Here is a 19,262-nt window from a genome sequence, read left to right as displayed (position 1 = left end):
TTTATAATTACTTTATGGGTTTTTTTATTTTGTTTTTTTTTTTTGAGACGGAGTTCTCTCGAGTTTCCCGGGCTGGAGTGCAATGACGCCATCTCGGCTCACCGCAACCTCTGCCTTCCGGTTTCAAGCGATTCTCCCGCCTCAGCTGCTGGAGTAGCTGGGATTACAGGCATCCTCCACCAAGCCCGACTAATTTTCGTATTTTTAGTAGAGGCGGGGGTTTCACCATGTTGGCCAGGCTGGTCTCGAACCCCTGACCTCGTGATCCACTTGCTTCGGCCTCCCAAAGTGTTGGGATTGCAGGCAGTCAGCCACTGCGCCGGCCCTTTTTTTTTTTTTCTTTTTGAGACAGGATCTCACTCTGTTGCCCAGGCTGGAGTGCAGTGGTGCAATCTCAGCTAACTGCAGCCTCCACCTCCTGGATTCAAGCGATTCTCCTGCCTCAGCCTCTTGAGTAGTTGGGTTTACAGGCCCACACCACCACACCTGGCTGCTTTTTGTATTTTTAGTAGAGACGGGGTTTCATCATGTTGACCAGGCTGATTTGGAACTCCTGGCCTCAGGTGATCCACCGGCCTTGGCCTCCCAAAGTGCTGGGATTCCAGCCGTAAGCCATGGCTCTCTGCCTCTGTCTTCTTTTCTAGACTGTAAGCTCCAAGGCAGGGGCAGGGTCTGCCTTTCTCATTTTTAAAAAATTTGTTTTATTTTTTATTTTTGAGATGGGATCTTTCTCTGTTGTTCAGGCTACAAAATTGTTGTCCAGCATACAGAAATGCTGGAGTGCCCAGAATTTATAAGCTCTCAGTAAATACTGGTGACTCTCAATAACCTTCACTCCTCCAGAATCTCAAAACCTTAGAGATGGGGAAGAAAGCAGCTTATCATGAGTTGTAACTTTGGATGTTAAAAGAAATCATGAGTAAGCTGGGTGTAGTGGCTCTAGCCTATAATCAGCACTTTAGGAGGCCAAAGTGGAGGCAGGTGGATCTTGTGAGCACAGGAACAGGTGTTCAAGACCAGCCTGGGCAACAGGAGGAAACCCCCATCTCTACAAAAAAAACCTTTTTAATTAGCTGGGCGTGGTGGTGCACACCTGTAGTCCCAGCTCCTCTGGAAGCTGAGGTGGGAAGGACACTTAAGCCTCTACAGTAAAGGCTGCAGTGGGCTGCCACTGCACTCCAGCCTGGGTGACAGAGCAAGACTCCATCTCAAAAAAAAAAGAGCATGAGTAGTAACTTCAAAAACAACAACAGCAACCGAAATACTGTGATTATCGTGAATGAACTAAAGTGATTGAATTGTATATGTAACAAGAAAGGTGGCCTTTGTTTGGTTTGAGTTTGACTAGAAAAATCAAGCGGAAAGAAGATGGGGGTTGAGTATAGGGAAAAGAAGGTAAGATGAGGAGAAACAATTTGATTAGAATCAGCAAAGGGCAACTAGAAAAACAAAAACAAAACCAGGATTACGGACATCAGCAATTTGAAATATTGTATTTAGAACACTCGTGTCTGTTCTAAAAGCATTTTGGCTTAGGGTGATTCTTCATACATAAAGATAAACAATACCTTGGCAGTCTCATAACATATTCCTGAAAGTAGAAAGAAAAGAAACAGATGGTCATGGGAGAACAAATAGAACCAAGAGAAGAAGAGAATTTTGAGGACATGTGATGCTGACACAACATACCAGAATCTCATGAAAAGATCACTGTTATTAAGCCTTCATGGGTAAAGCAGCATTCTGCTTGCTACAGAAACTCTTTTTTTTTTGAGATGGAGTCTTGCTCTGTCGTCCGGGCTGGAGTGCAGTGGCCGGATCTCAGCTCACTGCAAGCTCCACCTCCCGGGTTCATGCCATTCTCCTGCCTCAGCCTCCCGAGTAGCTGGGACTACAGGCGCCCGCCACCTCGCCCAGCTAGTTTTTTTTGTATTTTTTAGTAGAGACGGGGTTTCACTGTGTTAGCCAGGATGGTCTCGATCTCCTGACCTCGTGATCCGCCCTTCTCGGCCTCCCAAAGTGCTGGGATTACAGGCTTGAGCCACCACGCCCGGCCACTACAGAAACTCTTAAAGCCACCCTTTTTTTCCCCCCAGTTTTTGTAGAAACGAGGTCTCACTGTATTGCCCTGGCTGGTCTCGAACTTTCCTCAGCCTCCCAAAGTACTTGGATTACAGGTGTCAGACACTGTACTTGGCCTTCAAGCCATTCTTTACTATTATATAATAATTATCATTGCTAATTAATTCTGAGTTTATGTCTATTTACTAAGCATCTGTTGATAGCAGTATGCCAGAATGCTAAGAATACAGAGAGGAAAGATGTAGATCTCAGGTAATTCATAGTTGTGAGGGATGAGCAAGTAAAAGGGACAATTAGAATGTAGGGTGATAATAAGTATAATAGAATTATCCAGAGCATATCATTGACGTACAGAAAAGATGGCCAGGCACGGTGGTTCACACCTGTAATCCCAGCGCTTTGGGAGACGGAGGTGGGCAGATCAGTTGAGGCCAGGAGGCCCATCTCTACTAAAAATCAGGAGGCGGAGGTTACAGTAAGTCGAAATCGTACCACTGCACTTCAGCCTGGGCGACAGAGCGTGACTCTGTCTCAGGAAAAAAAAAAAAAGCAGAAAATATGCACTTATTCCTGGCCAGAAGATCGGAGATGTTTTCTTGGGAAGAAAGTGCATAGAAGCTGAATCTCCCAAGAATGTGTAACTCTTGTTAGCTAAAAAAGAAAAACAAAAGCATTGCAAGAAGAGAAACAATTGTACAAAGACACAAAGGCATGGCAAAGCATGATGATTTCCCAGAAATACAGAAATACCAATTAATCTGTTTGGCGTGTGAAGTACAAGCAGAAGAGTGGTGGAGAGTTGAGACCTGGAGTAGTAGGGTGGAGCTTGATTATAAGAAGGAACATTATGTGTAGTAGTCTCTATTTATCAAGGTAAGGAAATCTGATGCATTTTATGGAACATTCCAATCTAGATGATTTAAAAAATTTCATGGCCGGGGGCAGTGGCTCACGCCTGTAATCCCAGCACTTTGGGAGGCCAAGGCAGGTGATCATGAGGTCAAGAGATCGAGACCATCCTGGCCAACATGGTGAAACCCCCGTCTGTACTAAAAATACAAAAATTCGCTGGGCGTGGTGGTGGGCGCCTATAGTCCCAGCTACTCAGGAGGCTGAGGCAGGAGAATCGCTTGAACCTGGGAGGCGGAGGTTGCAGTGAGCCAATAGTGGACCACTGCACTCCAGCCTGGTGACAGAGCAAGACTCCATCTCAAAAAAAAGAGATCGTGAGTTAATGGTACAAGTGTGAGCACTTACCCAGGGTTTTATATTATCCTATAATTGTTGTAAACTAAACTATTACTGTGATTTCAAGTAACTGCCATCTATATTTATGTTAAAACTAACTATGTTGACTGGTTTGCTTTAATTTTCAGAGATTGCTTTGCATAAATCCACCCCTGTTTGAAATCTATCAAGTCTTGTTAAGTCCAACACAACATCATGTAGCACTTATAGGAATAAAAGGACTTATGGTATTAGAATTACCTAAGAGATGGGGGAAGAATTCTGAATTTGAAGGTGGAAAATCAGCAGTGAATTGTAGGTAAGTTGTATAGTATTTATCTATATCATTTATTATACATACAGAAAATTGTTCAAGACCAGTGGTTCTTAAGCATGTTTAGTATACTACTCTTGAAACATCAGAGCACTCCTCGTGTCTGCAGACTGGCTTCTGTGTTATCAATGTTTATAGTATATGTGTGATTGATTGTACTTTTATTCTGCCTGAAGTACCATTTGGAGGCTAGGCCATTCTTGCAATTAGGTAGAAGTAACATTTTGTAAAACTAGTTATTATCTCTCAGCCAGAAGTTTGCCAGAAGTTTATCTTAAGTATTTTATATATATATATATATATGTGCGTGTATATATATATGTGTGTGTGTGTATATATATATATTTTTTGAGATGGAGTCTTGCTCTGTCGCCCAGGCTGAAGTGCAGTGGCACGATCTCGGCTCACTGCAACCTCCGCCTCCTGGATTCAAGTAATTCTGGTGCATCAGCCTTCCGAGTAACTGGGATTACAGGCAAGCGCTACCACGCCCAGCCAATTTTTGTATTTTTAGTAGAGATGGGGTTTCACCATGTTGGCCAAGCTGGTCTTGAACTCCTGACCTCAAGTGATCCACCTACCTCAGTCTCCCAAAGTGCTGAGGTTATAGGTGTGAGCCACCGCACCTGGCCTATTTTTATATAATTTCTTTTTCAACAAATTCAGAAAAGTGAATCTGAAAGATCTGCTCAAAAGAGTACAGATGCTTGTCAACTTACGACTGGGGTATGTCCCGGGAAACCCAGTGTAAGTTGAAAATGCATTTATTGCTGACAGCACAGCAGATGATCCCTGATTTAGGATGGTTCAGCATAGGATTTTTCTTTTCTTTTTTTTTTTCTTTTTTTTTTTTTTTTGAGACGGAGTCTCGCTCTGTCGCCCAGGCTGGAGCGCAGTGGCCAGATCTCAGCTCACTGCAAGCTCCGCCTCCCGGGTTCACGCCATTCTCCTGCCTCAGCCTCCCGAGTAGCTGGGACTACAGGCGCCGCCACCTCCCCCGGCTAGTTTTTTGTATTTTTTAGTAGACACGGGTTTTCGCCGTGTTAGTCTCCTGACCTCGTGATCCGCCCGTCTCAGCCTCCCAAAGTGCTGGGATTACAGGCTTGAGCCACCGCGCCCGGCCAGGATTTTTCAACATTATGAACCCATCATAAGTCATGAGGAGCTCCTCGATTTATGATGGATTATGTACTGGTAAACCCATTGTAAAGTTGGGGATCATCTGTATAAGGTAGAAACTACTTTTAGCTCCACAACTTATAAGTTGAGCCCCCTTAAACTGTTAGTTTTCTAAGTCTCTGTTTCCTCGTTTTAAAAACAGGATTGATAATATCTGCCCTTGTAATTTCCTAACAGGTTTAGTAAAAGCATCAAATGAGATACTATATCTGAAAACACTTGTACTGTGTAAAATATGTATCAATCCTAAGTCAAACCATCCTAAAATGTATATATATGTATGAAATATGATATAATTTGGGGCCGGGCACGGTGGCTCACGCCTGTAATCCCACCACTTTGGGAGGCCCAGGTGGGTGGACTGCCTGAGCTCAGGAGTTTGAGACCACCCTGGGCAACATGGTAAAACCTCATCTCTACTAAAGTACAAAAATAAGCTGGGTGTGGTGGCACACGCCTGTAGTCCCAGCTACTCAAGAGGATAAGGCACAAGTACTGCTTAAACCTGGAAGGCAGAGGTTGCAGTGAGCCAAGATTGCACCACTGCACTCCAGCTTGAGCCACAGAGTGAGATTTCATCTCAAATAAATAAATAAAATTTAAATAAATTATTAAAATAAATTTTTATTTTGAGACAGAGTCTCACTCTGTAGTCCAAGCTGGAGTGCAGTGGCGTGATCTCAGCTCACCGCAACCTCCTCAGCCCAGGCTGGAGTGCAGTGGCGTGATCTCAGCTCACCGCAACCTCCTCAGCCCAGGCTGGAGTGCAGTGGCGCGAGCTCAGCTCACTGTGGCCTCTGCCTCCTGGGTTCCAGCGATTCTCTTGCCTCAGCTTCATGAGTAACTGGGAATACAGGCACGCGCCACCACACTTGCCTAATTCTTGTATTTTTAGTGGAGACGAGGTTTCACTATGTTGGTCAGGCTGGTCTCAAACTCCTGACCTCAGGTGATCCACCCGTCTTGGCCTCCCAAAGTGCTAAGATAGGCGTGAGCCATCGTGCCCAGCCAATGTGCTATAATTTAGAAGATATTTTTATTTCAATTCTTTGATATTGTTTGAATAGATGCCTTGAATGCCCTCTCAGCATGATGTCAGGAAAATACATTTGAAGGAAAGAGAAGCAAAGAGGGTTAAAATAGAAATTCCTTTAGGGCCTGGCACGGTGGCTCACACCTGTAATCCCAGCACTTTGGGAGGCCGAGGCGGGCAGATCACCTGAGGTCGGGAGTTTGAGACCAGCCTGACCAATGTGGAGAAACCCCCGCTCTACTAAAAACACAAAGTTAGCCGGGCGTGATGGCAGGTGCCTGTAATCCCAGCTATTCGGGAGGCGGAGGCAGGAGAATCGCTTGAACCCAGTAGACGGAGGTTGCAGTGAGCCAAGGTTGTGCCATTACACTCTAGCCTGGACAACAAGAGAGAAACTCCATCTCAAAAAAAAAAAAAGTTCCTTTAGAAGATTTTTCATCAAAGTTGTATAAAATGTTTTGGAAAATTATTATCTTTATTTTAGTACCACTCCAGTTGCTGAGAGATTTTTCACCAGTTCTACCTCTCTGACTCTAAAGCATGCTGCATGGTATCCAAGTGAAATACTGGATCCCCACATAGTGCTGTTAACATCAGACAATGTGATAAGGTAAATTTCATTTTTCTCTCTCTCGAAGCCTTGCCAGTGGGAAAGCTCTGTTTCTGTTTGCCAATTAACAGCTCAACATAGAACAAAGTGAGTCATTGAATGAGTCTGCTTTTATTTGATGGCTGTTGTAACCCATTCTCAATCGTAAGAATTACCTAACTGCCCTAACTTACATGCCTTACTTACCACTGTTCCTTCTCAACTAGTCTTCCTGCCTCCAAGTATCTCCTTTCCTAATCTGACACATTAGAATAATCTTTCCAAAACTTTCATCATGTCACCCTTTTGGTGATAATGTAGCATAAAAGAAAGAGAATATAAGTATAAATTGAGAGATTTGAATTCCTGTCCCACCTCCTCTTCTGTTATCTTTGAGATCTTGAGCTTCTTTTTAGGAATGGGGGTGGCTCAATTTCCAATCTTTTAAGTTGAGCAGGTTTGATTCAGTAGTTTCTAAAGCCTCTTCCAAACTTTGCACTCTATGATTAAATGCCCTAATGCTATGTAGATTTCTACTATATTATCAGTTAACTTTCTAAATCGTTAATTAGGAGGACTCAGCAGAAGTACAGATACCTTCAGTTTTATTTTTCTTAATCACTGCTTTTAACTGCGCCCTACTAAATCTTCCTTCACTGCTGAACAGCTCACCCCTTAATAGTGTCTTATACAGATCCCCATAGCTTTCTTGTTACTTCTAGTTATGAAAACAGTGTGTCCAGTTTAAAACTCTGATCTTGGCCAGTTGTAGTGGCTCACACCTGTAATCCCAGCATTTTGGGAGGTTGAGGTGGGAGGATCACTTGAGCCCGTGAGTTTTGAGACCAATGTGGGCAACACAGATCCTGTCTCTGCAGAAAAATTAGCTGGGCATAATGGCATGTGCCGGTAGTCCTAGCTACTCAGGAGACTGAGGTAGGAAGATTGCTTGAGCCCAGGAGTTTGAGGCTGCAGTGAGCCATGATCATACCACTGGGTAACAGAGTGAAACCCTGTCTAAAGAAAATAAAAATTTCAAAAGCTATTTGATCTCAAATCTATTTCACAACTATGTCCTGGCCCTTTTGTAGGTCAGACCTGTGTTTTGTGGGATCAGAAGCGATTGGAGAGTGTGCAGTCTGCCCTTTCACTCTTCCTCTTATGCCAGCACTTTGGAGCATAGGGTAAAGTGTAAGGAACGGGCTGCCTCCTCCTTCTTCCAAATCTAACTCCTTCAGTGTGGGGTAGGGGAGTGGGATAGGTGAGGTAGAGATCTTACCAAACTGGTAGCCTGTGAGTGATGGGGAAGTATGCCTGATCTTGTTTTAATCTCATTCCATCTGTCACCAGTGAACTCTGTTGATGTGGTAGTCTCTGCATAGACGGTATGTTTGTGTGTGTGTGTGTGTGTGTGTGTGTGGAGGGCAGTGTTGAACTTCCAACTCTCCCCATCACTGAGGAGCTCTGGCTCCCATTGGCTCCTGTCAGTTCTCTATGCCCTGAATCCTCTCTCAAGATAGGGTACAGTATACCTTATCTGCAGGGTGTATGTTCCAAGACCCCCCAGTGAATGCCTGAAACTGTAGATGGTACTGAACGTGATATGTGTATATTGCTATGTTTTTTCGACCTAATAACTGAGACAGCTACTAAGTGACTAAGGGGCATTCAGCTAGGAGATGCACCAGTCTCCCTTGTTACAGGTACCTCCACATCTGGCTCTTTCCTAGAGCCCTCCCTGCCCACCCATTTGGCTTTGGAGTTCAGGGCAGAGAAAGAGGGGAGAGAAAATCTTCCCATCACAAACATTATACTGTACTCCGAAGGACTCTTTGACATCCTCTCTTCTTAGTCTTCCTTTTATATCCTGTGATGGAAAAGGAGATGGTGGGAAGATAGCATAAGTACAATTCTTAAGCCCCAAAGGAAGTATCTGGCCCCAAATATTGAAGGTTCTTTTTTAAAATATGTGGTACTTAACACTTCTGTTTTCCTAAGCTTTGGAGATTTGGGGCAATTTTAGAGCAAAAGGAAATTTTCACCGAATGCCCTGTTGCATTTTCTTTTTCTTTAACTGTTCCCCAATTCAACATTATTGTCTAGTATTTATGTGTATTTTCAAGTTAGTAACGCTTGTAGGAACCTAGGAAGATGGTAATAAATGTGTATTCAAATGGATCAAATTATCATTAAAAACATGTATTAACTACTTAATGTGGCATTTTATTGATATTGGAAGAAACCAAGTTTAAAAATTCTTAGTGGAGTCAGACAAAATAAGTGATTGTAAGGGACATTGGATTTCTAAAATGACATTACTGGCCTTTTGAAAATTCTTTCCCTTTTTCACGATAGCCTTATATGCTGTGAAATATAGGTTACTTTACATTAAAATAATTTTGGTTAAAAAAATTCAGTATTATACTTTCCCTTGAGAAAATAGAGATGATATGATACTGGGTTTGTTTGGTTCTTTATTTTTTGAAATGGAGTCTCACTCTGTCACCCAAGCTGGAGTGTAGTGGGATGATCTTGTCCCACTCCAGCCTCCAGCTCTCTGCAACCTCCACCTCCCAGATTCAAGCGATTCTCCTGCCTCAGCCTCCCGAGCAGCTGGGATTACAGGTGTGTGCCACCACGCCCAAATATTTTTTGTATTTTTAGTAGAGACAGGGTTTCACCATGTTGGCCAGACTGATCACAAACTCCTGACCTCAAGTGATCCGCCCACCTCAGCCTCCCAAAGTGCTAGGATTATAGGTGTGAGCCACTGTGCCCGGCCGATACTGGGTTTTTATAAAACAAACACATAAATAGATTTGCAGGCTAAATGTCACTCACTCTGTCAGCCAGTTGGCATATACAAAATAAGAGACGGTTCTTTCTCTGGTGGGATTTGGTGTCTAATAGGCAGAGATAGATATGTGTAGTTGAAGGAAAACTGGCAAGCTTAGGGGCAATAGTGAGATGACAAGGCGAGTATAGCTAAGGGCTCAGGACGGAAGTGACAGAGGTGCAATGGTATGGAATAGGCTGTTAAAGAATATTGGTAAGGATAGAGAACATTTCTTCAGGTCCCAGTGAAAGCTCCCTCATGTAGTTAAAGAATAAACGAAGTAGACTACTTTGCAACAGCAAGATTTTTGCAAAGAAATAGTTGTGATAAGTGGTAGGAAAATTCTCAAGAACTGACTAGATGGAGAAGAAAGTGCAGTTTTGGGAAACGAAAAGAGAATTTTAAGTGCTGGTTTTCTTCTCTTTTGGTTGCTAGAATTTACTCGCTACGTGAGCCCCAGACACCCACTAAGGTGATTATACTTTCAGAAGCCGAAGAGGAAAGCCTAGTACTCAATAAAGGGTAAGTTTTTATTTGAGTCATGAAATTGTTTTTTAAATTAGCTTATTGGGATTATAAATGCAATTTTAACGGATTTCAAGGTTTTTCAGAGGTGACTAGCATGCTTTTGGTAATATGAGAAGTAAGTGTATTTTTAGTAGAAACAGGGTTTCGTCGTGTTGGCCAGGCTGGTCTGGAACTCCTGGACTCAAGTGATCCTGCTCGTCTCAGCCTCCCAACGTGCTGGAATTACAGGCCTGAGCCACCATTCATTTCTGTATCACCTTTCTTTGTGATAAAGAAACTAAGATAATATCTTGCACTGATGTTTGCTCTCTCAACTGTATGAAATTGTGATTTCATTTTAACCATGTTTATTAACCTTGTATTGAACTAGAATCTTCCTAAATAACTACACTAAATTTTAAATGTAAAAACAGCATGGTTTTATGATTAGTCTTCTTGATATAATGTATATTTGCTGTAGAAAATTGAGAAAAATAGATCAAAGTATTAAGAAATTGAAAATCTTTTGTAATCTCCTATAGCTACAGCCTGTTTCAATATAGCAGCCAAAGTTTAATCAGATCATTCTACTTTAATCTACAGTTTAATCAGATCAGTTTAATCAGATCATTCTACTTCCCTGCTCTCCACACCCCATTGATTCCCAGAATCTTTACCTATAAAGGTTCCACAGGTATGCCACCTGATTGCCTTTCCAGCTTCATTCCTCCCTCTGTGCCCTGGCTCTCGGCTCCAGGCACCTTGGCCTCCTTGCCATTCCACAGACATTAAGCACTTTGACCTTGGAGCATTTGCTCTCCACCTTGACTGCTCCTTCCCTAGTTAACCACAGACTTGCTTTCTTACTTCTTTCAGATCTTCGCTCATATGTCTTACCAGAGTCTTTCCCATACCAACTAGTGTAAAGTAGCACCTCCATCAGTACCCTCTTACCCTGCTTGATTTTCATGATATTTTCTGAGTTTATGTTCCATCTTTATTTCTTTTTGTGGTATGTCTCTCTCTAGAGGGCAGGGCATTTGTTTAATTCACTGACATATTCCCAGACCCTAGAAAAGACCTGGCACAGAGTAAGTGCTTTGAAATTACTTGTAGAACTTACGGATCCTGCTGCTCTGAGACAACTGTTGATGTTTTCATGTGTTTTCCTGTTTCCTTTTTGCATTTGTGTGTATGTATATATTTTTGTTATTTGTATATCTGTGTATTTAAACTATTTAAGATGAGAGTAGAACCAAATAATTTTATGGCCAGCTTTTTTCACTTAATTTCATGAGATTTTTTTTTTTTCTTTTGCGAAATCACTGCAACCTTCGCCTCCCAGGTTCAAGTGATTCTGCCTCGGCCTCCCAAGTAGCTGGGATTACAGGCGCCCACCACCACTCCCAGCTAATTTTTGTATTTTTAGTAGAGACGGGGTTTCACCATGTTGGCCAGGCTGGTCTCGAACTCCTGACCTCAGGTGATCCACCCGCCTCAGCCTCCCAAATTGCTGGGATTACAGGCATGAGCCACAGCATCCAGCTGAGAATGTTTAAATGTTAACCTTCTTCATAATCATTTTTTGTCTTTTCAATCCATTGCCTACAAATGCTATACATACCTACCTCCTATTATTATTTTGTGTTTTTGTTTTGTTTTTTTTTCTTTTTATTTTTTGTTGTTTTTGTTTTTAACAAGTTGGTTTTTACATCTCTTTCCAGAAGGGCATATACCGCATCTCTAGGAGAGACAGCAGTGGCATTTGACTTTGGGCCATTGGCAGCAGTCCCAAAGACTCTATTTGGACAAAAAGGCAAAGATGAAGTAGTGGCATACCCACTGTACATCTTATATGAGAATGGAGAGACTTTCCTGACATATGTCAGTCTGTTACACAGGTGAGTTGAGGTGGTCACCCACCTGAAATGAAAATCAGCTTGGGCTCCAGTAGAGATGGTTGAGGCTAGACTTGGGAGCCATGTTTTTGAGTCTGTGGAAATGTTGCAGCCTTCCGATGCTTGGCTTGCATATTTTTGAGAAAGAGTTAGTACAGGTCATTTGGCCTCTCATTTCTTCATGTTATTTGGGTAAGTTCTATAGAATTCTTGGATAATCACTTAATGATAGGCCTGGATTTGTGTTCACAAATTCTGGTTATCTGAACAAGTGCTTATGGTTTATCTTATATGAACAAGGCACCACGTAGACGTGGTAATCTGGTATCTTATGTCGCAGTTGTGAGGAGAAAGATACATACACATGAAAAAATACTATCTATACCACAGTATTGGTACACAGACAGTCAGAACCAGAGGAAGGACAGGTCATTCTGACTGCGAGGTTGGGGAAATTTTCGTAGAGAAGGAGCGATGTCACGTGTGACTTAGAGGGCTCATTCAGGATTAAATGAAGTATCAAAGAAAGGTGAGACCGTTTCTGTTAAGGGCAGCATAAAGTAGAGTCTGAAAATAAGCAAGTACAAGTGTCATTCAAGCTTCATTTATTAGACATTCTGGGCTAGAGCTGAGGATTCATGTAGGGAGCATTAAGTGATAAAGCTAGAAGTATCTGTCCCGAGAAAATTTGCTGGCATTAAAAATACCTCGTTAAAACGTGAGTGTGGATTTTTTTATTCTGTAGGAATAGGGTAGTAGGAAGCCAGTGATGGTTTCTGAGCAGAAGGACAAAACAATTGGTTAGGAAAGGGACTGGGACAGAGACTTTTAAAGAAGCTTTTGCAAAATTGAGCTTATAATTTATGAGAGTTTGAACTTGGGTGGTAGTAGAACAGAGAGAAAAATGAAACACAGTAGATAGCAACAAAGGAAGGATAAATAAGACTTAGTTACTGTTTGGATAAGGGAGTATACCATGAACAGAAACAGGTCAGTAAAGGCAGCTAATTGGGGGAGAAGCTTTATTTTTAAATAAATCAGTGTAAGATAGTATTGGACCAATAAAATGGAAATATTCCATGGACAGTTGGAAATATAAGATGATGAGAGACAAGAAGAACTAAAATAGAGGTATGAGAATCATCTGTCATGGTGAGAGAGTCCGTACAGGATAAGAATTTGAGGGAAAACTGCAGAGGTGTAAGGCTAAGGACTGAGCATTAGAGTTTATTCGCTTATAAATCGACTTAACATACTTATTCAGGGCCCACTGTGTGGCAGAAGATGGAAATACAAGATTGAAGGCAACATTCCTACCATGTGGTTCCTTATCTATCAGAAGGACATACAACTAAACCAGTACTATAGTACAGTGTCATGTGCTCAGGGCATCACCGGGTTCTTCAGGAGTGTGATGGAGTAAATGAGTAGACCTGCTGATGTTGGAAGACTTTGAGGAAATGCTGTTACAAAAGCTTGGACTTGAAGGATTCACTAGACAGAGTCGGAAGTGGGTACAGAAGAGAGTATGCAAAACCATAAAGATAAGAAAGACGAAAGAGCTTGACAGGTTACAGAATGGTGAGGATTCACTATTGAGTGCATTCGCCTTGCAGAAATGTTCTCTGCCTTTCACACATGAGCTCAGGAGGATTTTGTGGTAACATTAGTACCTTCCCTTACCCCTTCTCTTACTGCTGAGCCCTCATTTGTCCAAACCATGATCTGCCTAGTAACCTTAGCCCAAAACCCAAAAGTTTTCTTCATCCTTATATTTGATCAGTCCCAAATTTCTGTGGATTTTGTGATTAAAATTTTTTGGAAGTGTACACCAAGCTTGTCCAACCCACGGACTGTGCTCAGCCCAGGACAGCCTTGAATGCAGCCCAACACTTCGTAAACTTTCTTAGAACATTATGAGATTTGTTTGTGATTTTCTTTTCTTTCTTTTTTTTTTTTTTTTTTAAAAAGCTCATCACCTGTTGTTAGTGTATTTTCTGTGTGGCCCAAAACAATTTCCAGTGTGACCCAGGGAAGCCAAAAGATTGGGCGCCCCTGGTTATATACCCTTCTCTCCATTCCTTTGTCCCTGCTTCAGAACTTCATCATCTGCCTAGGTTATTTTCTTAAATAGTTTCCCCAGATCCCATTTTGGACCCTTCCATGTCTTCCTCCCTAATACCAGATTGATTTGTAAAGTGAAGCTCCATTACTTGATTTAAACCTCTAGTGATACACTGTTACCCAGCAGACTGAATAGTTTAACATGGCATCCAAGATGATGTACTTTATAAGCCAGTTCTGGATGTCTGTCTAGCTGTTTTGCCATTGCCTTAGACCTTGTACTTTGCCTCCTATCATACTAAGTAAGTTTTCTTCTTCTTAGTTCCTTGTCTTTCATGCTTCCAGGACTTTGCATAAGCTGCTCAACAACCCCCTTCCTAGAAATCATTCTTTCTCCATTTTTCTTATTTATTTTTGATAGCTTTCTTCATTATCTTTGTATCTTTTTGTCATTCCTTTGTACACCATAAATCCCTCTGTTGTTGCACTTATCACATGGTATACTAATTCTGGTTAAATGTCTGCCTCATCAACTAAACAGTCATTCACTGGGAGAATCATCTAGCACTCAATAGTAAGTATTTGTCAAATCAGATTTAGTATAGGGATCCAAAGCCTTGAAGAGAAGCTACATTTCAGAAGAAAGGATTTGGTAGTCTTGGAATATAGATGGTAGTTAAAACGAGGCATAGTTTAGTAAGCTGTCATTTAAGTGTGTGTTTTGAAAAAAGTCAAAGCATACAACAGAATCCTGGAGAACAATATTTAAGAGAAAGAAATTAGAAAAGGACATTAGAAAATTGTCTTTAAAGAGGTAGGAAGAGAGAACTACAAGAAAGAATTGTTATAGCTGTTAAGGATATTGAGTAGCAGTAATTGTTAACCAGTGATAAACGCAGCAGAATGTTAAGTGCCTTTTGGATTTAGCAAATCTTACAGGTGACCTTTGCCACAGTAGCTTCAGTGGAGTGGTGAAAGCATAAACCATAGCAAATTTAGGGCAAGGGTTTCCAGCCTCTGTACTATTGACATTTTGGTCTGAATTACTGTTTTAGAGGTGCTGTGCTGTAGGGGAGTGTTTAGCAGCCTCTAGCCTCTAACCACTAGATGCCAATACCTCCCCGCATGTTGTGACAACTAGTTGTGACAAGCCAAAATGTCTTCAGACATTGCCAGTGTCCTCTAGGGCAAAATTGTCTCTGGTTGAGAAACACCAGAGCGGTAGAATCTGAGTGGGAAAGCGAGAAGGTGGAGTATTGGGAATATCCTACATTGATAATGAGAGTGTGATAGCTGGAGGAAAACAAAGTCACAGAATGGCTTTATGGGTGAGCGGTGAGCGTGCTTATTGTCAACGTTTCCCAAACATGTTTTTACTCCTTCTTTAGCCCTGGAAATATTGGAAAGCTGTTGGGTCCGTTGCCCATGCATCCTGCAGCTGAAGATAACTATGGTTATGATGCTTGTGCTATCCTCTGCTTACCCTGTGTCCCCAATATCTTAGTGATCGCCACTGAATCAGGAATGCTGTATCACTGTGTTGTGCTAGAAGGGGAAGAAGAAGATGACCAAGCAGTAAGTGCAGGCTGCTGTGGGTGTTTGTGTCTTCAACAGCTGGCACACTTCCTGACCCAATGTGGATGCTTAATATATGAGAAGGAATTTTAACTTATTTATGGAACTTCTGATATTTTGGAAATTAAACAGTTAAAAAAGTAGCTGAGGCACTCTTAGCAATCTAACTGGAAAGAAGTTAGAAGGTTGCCCAACTTAACTTGGTCCACCAGTCTGCATGTTACTTTCTGATCTCTATATTGCAATCTTCAGGGACAGATACAAAGAGCCTTGGAATCACTGAATTGGCTTTTTTCGCAAACATCTTCTTAAAGGAAGAGAGATGTTTTCTCTTCAGAGTAACAGTGCAGTGCACTGTTAGGATAGAGGTGGAATTAAGAATTTGAAAGCACTGTTTGACCCAGCTTCTTTTTTTTTTTTCTGAGATGGAGTTTCGCTCTTGGTGCCCAGGCTGGAGTGCAGTGGCATGATCTCAGCTCACTACTACCTCTGCTTCCCAGGTTCAAGCAATTCTCTTGCCTCAGCCTCCCGAGTAGCTGAGATTACAGGCACCCACCAGCATGCCCGGCTAATTTTTTTTTATTTTTAGCAGAGACAGGGTTTCACTATATTGGCCAGGCTGATCTCGAACTCCTGACCTCAGATGATCCACCCACCTCGGCCTCCCAAAGTGCTGGGATTACAGGAATTAACAATCGCACTCGGCCCTGACCCAGCTTTTTGCCTGTTTTTAATTGTGTACATTTTCAAATTAACATGCAAGATCAAAATTACAACACTTTTTTTTTTACAGTCAGAAAAGTCCTGGGATTCCAGGATTGACCTCATTCCTTCTCTGTATGTGTTTGAATGTGTTGAGTTGGAGCTTGCTTTGAAACTGGCATCTGGAGAAGATGACCCTTTTGATTCTGACTTTTCTTGTCCAATCAAACTTCATAGAGGTAAGCTCTTCAATAAATGTAGTGCTTTTTTCCCATGATTTTTATACTAAGACTATCATAGACTGTTCCTATGTCATGTATTTGTTCTGTGGTTCCAGCCTTTAAAAAGTTGACTGGGTTTTTTTAGCCTTTTAGTCACTATAGTACACTTTTTGTCTAAGGCAGACTGAGCAGATTTCCAAGTTTTAAAATAGTGGTCTTTGGTCCAGATCACCCGGATTCCTAATAGTGAATTTTTCCTGGTTCTGTCAAAAGTAGAACTACCATGTTATTCAGTAGTTCCACTACTGGGTATGTCAAAAGGGAAGGAAATAATAGGTTGAAGAGATACCTGCACTCCCACTGCAGTGTTATTCACAATAGCTAAGATGCTGAATCAACCTGTGTCCATCAACAGACCAAATGGATTTTGTTATTGTTGTTGTTGTTGAGACGGTGTCTGGCTCACTCTGTTGTCTAGGCTGGAGTTTAGTGGCGCAATCTCAACTCACTGCAACCTCCCCCTCCCAGGTTCAAGCTTTTGCCTCAGCCTCCCAAGTAGCTGGATTACAGGTATCCACAACCATGCCTGGCTAATTTTTGTATTATTATTTTTATTTTATTTATTCATTTATTTTGAGACGGAGTCTCACTCTGTTGCCCAGGCTGAAGTGCAATAGCGTGATCTCGGCTCACTGGAACTTCCGCCTCCTAGGTTCAAGCAATTCTGCCTCAGCCTCCCTAGTAGCTGGGACTATAGGCGTGTGCCATCACGCCCTGCTAATTTTTGTATTTTTAGTAGAGACAGGGTCTCATCATATTGGCCAGGCTGGTGACCTCGTGATCCGCCCACCTCGACCTCCCAAAGTGCTGGGATTCCAGGCGTGAGCCACCAGGCCTGACAATTTTTGTATTTTTAGTAGAGGTGGGGTTTCACCGTGTTGGCCAGGCTGGTCAAACTCCTGACCTCAAGCAGTCCACCTGCCTCAGCCTTCCAAAAGTGCTGGGATAACAGATGTGAGCCACCACGCGCCCGGCCCCAAATGGATTTTTAAAATGTGGTGTATATACACAGTGGAATACCATTTGGCTTGTGTGTGTGTGTGTGTGTGTGTGATAATGATCTCACTGTGTCACCTAGGCTGGAGTACAGTGGTGTGATCTTGGCTCACTGCAACCTTCATCCCCCCAGGCTCAAACAATCCTCCCACCTCAGCCTCTGGAGTAGCTGGGACTACACGCCTGATTTTTGTATTTTTGGTAGATATGGGATTTTGCCATGTCATCCAAGCTCAAACTCCTGAGCTCATGTGATCCTCCCACCTCGGCCTCTCAAAGTGCTGGTCCACAGGTGTGAACCACCGTGCCTAGCCCTATTTGGCTTTAAAAAAGGATGGAATCGTGTCATTCACTGCAACACAAGAGGATTTCAATCTTGTAGCAATTTGACCTACTCTCCTTACAGTTCTTGTTAGCCAGTTTGCCTAGTTTTGGTAATAATGGCCTCAACTCTATACTAAAGTATAGCTAAAACATTTAAGGGGGCAGAATTCCTTACATAACAAACCAGCAAAGAGCGTACATTCAGTTTGTCTAATTAAGGTATTTTGAGATTTATGTTCTCTAAGAATTTTATAGATGAGGAAACAGACCAAATGAAGTAAAGTGACAGAAACGAATTGGTTTCCTCATATAGATATATGTATCTTTGGGAAATCTTAAGTGTAGATGTAGACATTTTGTTTTTGGGTTTTTGTTTTTGTTTTTGTTTGTTTGTTTTCAAGATGGAGTTTTGCTCCTGTTGCCCAAGCTGGAGTGCAATGGCACAATCTCGGCTCACTTCAACCTCCGCCCTCCAGGTTCAAGCTATTCTCCTGCCTCAGCCTCCCAAGTAGCTGGGATTACAGGAATGCGCCACCACGCCTGGCTAATTTTTGTATTTTTAGTACAGATGGGGTTTCACCATCGTGGTCAGGCTGGTCTCGAACTCCTTATCTGTCCACCTTGGCCTCCCACGGTGCTGGGATTTTAGGCATAAGCCACCATGCCCAGCCTTTTCTTGGTTCTTCTAATGAGAGTGACATTTTCATACGTGAAACTAAGAAATTTTTGACTTGTTCATAATTGTGCTGAACAAGGCATATTATAATCACTGAGGCACACCAGATTTCTTAGTAACAAAGTGAAATGGCTACAGTATAACATAGGGTGGTGTCTAACAGATTTCCTGTTAACTAAATGTTGGCTCTTTTTAGTAATTAATTTGTTTTACACCCCAGTACTAAGATTTTTCTGTTGATGTTAGCACTACAGGTTTTGAAAAGTCATTTTAACAATGTTAGATTTGATGAGATGATTTGAGCCTTAAGTCTTAAAATACGGGCAAATGAAAAGAAAATTTTCAATACTTTAATTATTCAAACAGATCGATGATTCCCATAGACGAAGGTTTTTTAAACTTTTTATAGTAGAATGCTGTTTTCTAAGATGTTTTATGGAACCTCAATGTATAAGACAGAAAAATAATATATCATCTTTAGAACATTAATCTAGGATAAAGTCACTAATCATAAAGTGAGGCTGTTAAAGGAAAATTTAATGTAGGGGTTTTATGGGTTATTGTGCCATTTAATCAGCTTTAATATATACCTTATCTCTGTATTTTGTTTTTACTTTAATAACATTATTATTTTGCTTGTTTGTTTGAGACAGAGTTTTGCTCTTGTTGCCCAGGCTGCAGTGCAGTGGTGCAATCTCAGCTCACCGCAACCTCCACCTCCCGGGTTCGAGCAATTCTCCTGCCTCAGCCTCCCAAGTAGCTGGGATTGCAGGTGTGAGCCACCACACCTGGCTAATTTTGTATTTTTAGTAGAGACGGGCTTTCTCCATGTTGGTCAGGCTGGTCTTGAACTCCTGACCTTAGGCGATCCGCCCACCTCAGCCTCCCAAAGGGCTGGGATTACAGGCGTGAGCCACCACACCCGACCAGTAACATTATTATTAATATTAATAAAAAAA

At 41.9% G+C, this 19,262-nt stretch overlaps 1 protein-coding gene across 1 annotated transcript in view; it reads left to right on the top strand.

Moving 5' to 3' along the window:
• NUP88 (nucleoporin 88kDa) overlaps positions 1-19,262 on the top strand; it is a 35,669-nt gene that overhangs the window by 1,680 nt on the left and 14,727 nt on the right. Inside the window, exons 2-7 of the mRNA XM_011958406.1 lie at positions 3,459-3,628; positions 6,340-6,465; positions 9,716-9,802; positions 11,512-11,688; positions 15,138-15,324; positions 16,118-16,265. Coding sequence (XP_011813796.1) covers positions 3,459-3,628; positions 6,340-6,465; positions 9,716-9,802; positions 11,512-11,688; positions 15,138-15,324; positions 16,118-16,265 — 895 coding nt within the window. The remainder of the gene's footprint in view (positions 1-3,458; positions 3,629-6,339; positions 6,466-9,715; positions 9,803-11,511; positions 11,689-15,137; positions 15,325-16,117; positions 16,266-19,262) is intronic.

The sequence above is a fragment of the Colobus angolensis genome, unplaced genomic scaffold (assembly GCF_000951035.1).
Source record: "Colobus angolensis palliatus isolate OR3802 unplaced genomic scaffold, Cang.pa_1.0 Scaffold47, whole genome shotgun sequence".
NCBI classification, from domain to species: Eukaryota; Metazoa; Chordata; class Mammalia; order Primates; family Cercopithecidae; genus Colobus; species Colobus angolensis.
Note: the sequence above shows the minus strand (reverse complement) of the source record. Positions and strands in the feature narration are given on the sequence as shown.